At 42.0% G+C, this 6795-nt stretch overlaps 1 protein-coding gene across 1 annotated transcript in view; it reads left to right on the top strand.

The window, feature by feature from the left end:
• The window catches only part of rbfox3a (RNA binding fox-1 homolog 3a), a 139089-nt gene extending 132827 nt beyond the window's left edge, over window positions 1–6262 (top strand). Inside the window, exons 11-12 of the mRNA XM_069168587.1 lie at window positions 2850–2928; window positions 6173–6262. Coding sequence (XP_069024688.1) covers window positions 2850–2928; window positions 6173–6217 — 124 coding nt within the window. The 3' untranslated portion in view covers window positions 6218–6262. The remainder of the gene's footprint in view (window positions 1–2849; window positions 2929–6172) is intronic.
• The last annotated feature ends 533 nt before the right edge of the window (window positions 6263–6795 follow it).

The following is a 6795-nucleotide window of genomic DNA, read 5'->3' as shown; positions in this document are numbered from 1 at the left end:
GAATTGAATTGAATTGAATTGAATTGAATTGAATTGAATTGAATTGAATTGAATTGAATTGAATAAAAAATAATACAAATAAATGTAATTCAATTCAATTCAATTGAAAGTGGAGAAAAATAAAACGCAGTATTAAATTTTAAGTTTTATTAACCTTATTCAAATAGATAGTCATCACATTGAAACTAATTTTGATTGGCAGGTAATCACCCCCACCAGGACCGTACCTGGACCTGTATATTACCACATACAGCAGAGTTGGATGCATGATTGTTCTAACATTTATTTTTTAAGCTTCTAAGGGGAATATTAATGTTTAGAAATACATTTAAGGTGGCTGACACACACCAGATGAGGGGTTGGCAGTATCCCAGTATGCTGGTCTGTGGGCTTAATGCTGCCATGTGTAGTATGTTGTTTGCTGCTGTTTGAACCTGAAGGGTACTTAAAGGTAACACAAAGAGGATGGAAGCTGCCCTGTTGATCCCCCTGACAAGCTGAACCCGCCCTGCCTTCATGCAGCTAATGGAGACTGACCTGTGGGTGTAAACCGCTGCTTAATTAGCATCGGTGTCAGTGAACATTAACAAAGTTAAAACTCATGACTAAGGCTGGACTGGGACATAAAAATCAACCCTGGCGTTTTGGGAATCAAAGAAGATTAGCATAGAAAAAACATCATAAATACCTTACTACTGCAATTAATCCTAAAACACCCGTAGTTGTGGTTCTTGTGTATTTTATATTTTATATTTCCACTGGCACCAAATCAAAGAATGAAAATAACTGTTTTCAAAACAGTGGGGGATTTATTATGTATATTATATAAAACAGGGATGTTCTCTTTAGATTTGGTTTATAAGAACAGAATTTATGATGACGACAGTGAGGATGAATGATGAATACAAATATTTGACAATTGTTTCAAGAACTTGAGACAACACTGAGAGATCACATTTCCTACAGGTTGAGAGTTTACTTGTTGTGTGCACAGACTGTTTATAAAAGAGTTCGTAGCTTCAGGTCTGTAAAATGGTTCTGATCCAGAAGTGGTTTAAGCTGCAATACCAGCGAGTGCCACTAGAGGTCGGCTCCAAAAAGCCTCCGGCTCCATAGACTCCCATTCAACTTCTCTCATCAAATCCAAAGTGAATAAAATGTGTCCATCAGTTATCTCGGTGTTGTTAGCTAAAGTCACTCCTTCTTATTAGTTTTCTGGAGGTCCATCTGAAAATAATCCCTCATTCATTAGAAAAGAAGATTCAAGAAGACCTGTTTTTGGGGGCGTGTCTGTTTGATTGACAGGCATGTTATGATATGTGGCTGGACTGGACCCAAACGCAGACACAGACTCAAAGTTCAGGTACAAAACAGTCTTCATTTTCACAGGTGACCAGGTTCCTAATGTCTCTTCCCTGCTCTCTTTCCTCTTCCCGAGTCAGGAGGGAAACTCCACCGACTTCTCACTGGGGCGGGGATCCAGCTGGTGTGACCACACACTCAGCTCTGGTCCGGGCAGGATCAGGTGGGGCTGTAGACATGGCAGGCAGGCGGGCAGGCGGGTAGGCGGGCAGGCAGGGAGGCAGGGAGGCGGGGAGGCCCCAGGAGTCCCAACAAGGGCTAGGAGCAGGTACGTTGTGAGGACTCCCGAGGTCCAACACAGGATAGCAGGCAGGATGAAGTGTGTGGTAGTCCACGACAAGTTGTCAGAACAGGAACAGGAACAGACGGATGGATGGCTGGCTGGCTGGCTGGTAACACTGGCGACAGGTTGTGGGTGAGTGGATGTAGCTGAGAGTATGGACCGACAACTCAGGACTGCAGGACCAAAGTTGATATAGTCCAGGGAGGTGATTAGTGTGATGAGCAACCTGCAGGTGGTGATCAGCTGGATTGGTGGAAGCTGCTCAGACTGATGAGGGGCGTGGCCAAGGGAGGTGACTGGAGGCGGGCAGAGGAGGACAGAACAAAACACAAGCACATAGCAAACAACAGCAAACAGGGGAATGACAGGACACATGAGGAGAGGGGACAAAATAGAGGGAGACACGCCAGGGCCAGACAGGGATCCTGACACCTGTGGTGCAGTCAGGTTACAGCTATCGGTGGGCGGGACGTAGTATCGTCAGGTTTCCAATCAGATCGGTCAGATCCACCGCTGGCTCCTCCCCCAGCTCGTCCAAATATGGTCACTTCCTGCTCCGAATCGCTCCGAACTAGCAAAGATGGTGACGGACAGAATCTGAACTGGAGGATTCATAATGTTCACAAACCAACGATGACATCACTGATGGATGATGACATCACTGCTGGTTGATGACATCACTGATGGTTGATGGTTGGTCAACCCGCATTAATTTACGTAGCTTCAGGTGTTCCCTAAACTCCTCACAGGTAATCAATGTTTGCTACAGTTTACTGATGACCCCTGAACGCCTCGGTCGATGCTCGTTAGATGGCTGCACACGGAGAACAATCAGTCACCAAAGCAAATGCAACTCAGACAGGTGTGATTTCGGTGCACCATAGATCAGTTCCATCATCCAGAGCAGACTGGATGGTGACCATGAGCTGAAGAAGGTCAAGACTTTTCTCCAAACTTTAAACTAACAGGTTTAAATAATAATGCTGCTGAAGAGTTGTTGCGCATCAACAATAAGGTCAAAAATGCTCATCTGCGTTTTTCTCATAATAATTCTGTTATCTCGGCCCAAAAATTCCCATCAGCCGACGTGGAGCATCCCTGGTCTGCCAGACGATGACATCATGTTCGATCCTTTACTTTGTGTTTAACCTCCCTAATGAAGCTCTTCAGATTTTGACTGTCGTTGTTTCTGTGTCCTCTGTAGTTACGGCAGAGTCTATGCAACAGCAGACCCCTACCACCACACCCTCGGCCCTGCAGCCACGTACAGCGTGGGCACTATGGTGAGTCCAGCTCCTGTTCTTTAATGCGGACTGCTGTGTGACTGGATGAACGTGGTCCGGTGCAGCATCCTCACACTGGTCTGTCTCATAACATGTATGACATTAATATGTGTAACTGTACTGGAGAGCCGTGATACACCAGAGGAATTCTTCTAAACTGTTTATATGAATGACTAAAACTATCAACGAGAAATGAAATCAAATATTCCGATCAAATCAGCGTTGGACATGTTTAATTAACAATCCAGGAAGCAAAGAGCCTGTTCTTCCTTCCTGTGTGATTCCTCTGATAGAGATCCATTTTGATGTTTAATGTGAATCTTTGCCACTTCAGTAAATGAAAAAGGGACGCTGCCTTATTCTCAAACTCCCCATTCAATTTTATTGGCCTGAAGCGTCTTGCTTGAAATCCAGCTGAGACTCGAGGATTCCTCCTGAGGGGAAACCGTCTCTTCAAATTTAGCGGGGGGAGATAGTCGTATGCTTAATGTTTGTTTTTAGCTAGCTTTGCAGCTAACATCAAAGATGAAAAAAAAATCCTCCTCGAGCTCCCCAGAAGATGGGAGGAACAGAAAGTGCAATCTGTTTTGTTTTGTGGGTAGGGACTTCCTCCAAAGATTAACGACCATCTCGTTCATGCTGCGACGTGCCGTGGGAGATTAAAGTAGAGAGAGAGGAAGACTATGAGAGGAGGAAGAGCAGGAGGAGAGGTGGACTTCTCTGGCTCTTTGGTGCTGCGTCGTAGACTCCACACAGACCAGCGCTGGTTGATGCCGAGCGCTGATGAAACCCTGCCGCCTCCCCCGTGTGCCCCCCCCCCCCCCCGCCCTAGTGCAGCTGCTAGCTAAAAGCCTTCATTAATTATGACGATTCTTTCCTCTTCATTTACTTAATTAAAACAGTGGCCTGTGTTTTCATCCTTACTGCTCTACAGTTTCTTCTCTGTTTTCTTCAGTGTTCCTCCCTTTTTCCACAAACTCCCGTTTCTAATCCAAACTCTTAACTATTCATTTTTATCTCAATAAATCTCAGACTTTATCATAACACACACAACTGGAACCACAAACAAAACCTAACACAAGCAAACTGAGCACGTCTCAGTGACGATGATTGACAGGTCAAGTTATGGGTCAAATCAGTGAGATGTTGGATGCACACTTTACATTCTGATGAGTCCAGTTATTGTGTCAGTAGTTTCTACATAAAGACAAGTTGGGATCATTTTTAGGAAGAGTTGTAGAAACGTTCATCAGACAGCTGCGTGCATGTCGAGAGATTTTACAACAGATCTGACAGCAGCAGCAAGATTATCGTTGATATGAATGAGGCTTCTTTGTATTTCCATGCAGTGTTAATGTGTCTAAAAACACCTGGTATCCAACAACGTCTGTTCTGTCCAACAGTCCCAGAGCTGGAGTCTGTCCTCCATGTAGTGAGGCTGAAAGTGAAGGTCGGGTGGTGTAAACGGTGTCGTGTGTCAGTAACGACGATCTCTCCTCAAACTTTAACAAGTCTCGTAGCTACTTACACCGACCGACAACTTATCCATCGTTTATGTCATCTGTCTCAGACCTAGAAGGTCGACTGCTCAGATGTACATCAGTGTATTCAGGGGACTTGTTCTGCAGATGAAGTAGGAAGCTATTTGTGTCTTAAGATGGAGCTGTGAATCCGTCACTGGAGTCTGTGCAGGAGGCGGAGCTCCTACCAGGTTGTTAGAGGTGGTCACTTATGTTAACTGCATTGCAACCTTCTCTGTCTATGAAGTTAATAACGTGAAAGAGTTCACTGACCAACATCACTGGTTAAATGTGTTTGGTTGTGAACATCATGGGCTCTATTCCAATGATCTAAGAGCATTTAGTCCAAATCAGTTTCTACTATTTTAATGGCAGATAATATGAGAGCAAAGTAAGACCCATGGTTCTAGAGCGTTGTATTCATAATTAATAATAAGTGTGTTCTGGGCATAACATAAAATTAATCAGTCTCTCCAGGAAATCTCAATCTTGCAATCACAATAATTAACGCAAATTCAAGCAAACTCCACCATATTTGCAGGAACTTTTACATTCCTGTGATATTTCCACAAACAACATCGTCAGCAGAATCTGTATTGTACTAACATAAAAAAGTGATCATTTTTAAACAAAACTCTCTTTATGAGCTAAATGTTTTGTAATTCCCGCAATTTTACCCAAAAAATAAACTCTTAAAACTTTACTCTTTCCATCGCATGTTTTGAGAAAATCTGCAGCAAAATAAAAAACTTTTGATCGTAACAATCACAAAAAAACTCAGTGAAATCCTGGAGGGACTGATTAAAACAGTGTGTGCCTCCTAAACATACTGTGGTGATGGGGTGTGAAGTATTCACAAAGTGCCTCCCTTCTTCCTTGCAAAGCAAATGTTTAAGTCACCAAATCTAAAATATGCCCAAACATGTTTCTTTTTATAAGATGAACTAAACAGTTTTGTTTTTCATTCTGTCAACTAAACTTGAATTAATAAGGTTTCAACTTTTGTGGTCATAGAGGATAAAAATTAAAAATCTTATGAGACATTTTCTAGTACACTGAAGAACTTTTTCAATGTTATATGTTATATAAGTATCGTCCAAACTTTTATCACAGTGGACGAAAGTTTTAGTATTTATTTATTTTGCGTGCATGTGAAGAAACTTGGATCTAAAACCTTAACTTAACTTGAACTGTGTATCTTGCTGGACGTTTTTAGAGTCGTTGTTAATGTCAGAGATGTTAGAGTTTAAAGAGATGTTTGGTTTGAATATATTTTCATGGGCCCAATGATTTCTCTGAGATTTTCAAGCTGCACAAGGCAGCAGGTAGAGTTAGTGTGAACCAGGTATTGTTGTTATTATGGTGTGTAAGGTAATCAGTGTTTTAGTCGTGGACATGTCAAATAAAATCTCAGATCACAATGGAAAATGTTTGATAAAATGGATTTGGCCGTTTCTGCATTATTTAGTTTAATCTTAACGAGTATCAAAAATAAATACTCTCTATATTATAATCCCACACTGATGTGCATACTGCCATTATTTCACTTCACTAATTTCTAAACTACATTGTGCACAAAGTTGTTCCCAATCAAAGAGTCAAAAATTCAGGTGTAAAAAGGAGGAACGTTTCACTGGAGGAAAAAGAGAAGTTAATTTTCATATTAATATCACAAAGAACGATTCTGAATACTGATTGGAGCTTTTTCATCTTTGATGTTGCAGGCTAGCCTTTACAGAGGAGGGTGCAGTCGCTTCACTCCCTACTAGAAAAGAGGGAGACACGCCCCCTTTTTCCTTCCCCTCAAAACTGAGAAAAAAGAATAATTCAAAAAATGCAACAAATGAATTCAGTAAACAGTCCTCATCCTCTTCATGGAAAAATCCAAACTAAACGCTTCCAGGTGGCAACTGTGACCCTGAAATACAAGAGCTGCTCCTCCATTCACAGTGTTCACGCTGTCATTCGTTGATGTAATGCACTTCTTCTGGTTCTGTGTTCACCTGAATGTATCTGCATTGAAATGGTTGTAGTATTCAGTGTGGGCAGGAAGATACGTTTGAAGGAAATGTTCAGAAACTTGACGTCTCCTTCGTCTCTTTAAGTTCCTCGTCTGAACCTCAGCTCCTCTTTCACTTCTTCTGATTCATCTAATCTCCCGACCTTTATTCTTTCTATTCCTTCATACACATGCTCTAATGTTCAACAACTCTGGCTTCAGCAACACATTTCAGATTGGATTTATATAGTAAACTGTTGAATCATTCGACCGAGCTGAGTTTCAGACGGACTTAAATGGAGCTGAAGGAGATGAAACTGCATCAAAATGTCTCCCGGAAAGTGATGC

The sequence above is a fragment of the Embiotoca jacksoni genome, unplaced genomic scaffold (assembly GCF_022577435.1).
Source record: "Embiotoca jacksoni isolate LCO1_2020_lvr unplaced genomic scaffold, fEmbJac1.0.p SCAF_40, whole genome shotgun sequence".
In the NCBI taxonomy this organism is placed as follows: domain Eukaryota; kingdom Metazoa; phylum Chordata; class Actinopteri; family Embiotocidae; genus Embiotoca; species Embiotoca jacksoni.
Note: the sequence above shows the minus strand (reverse complement) of the source record. Positions and strands in the feature narration are given on the sequence as shown.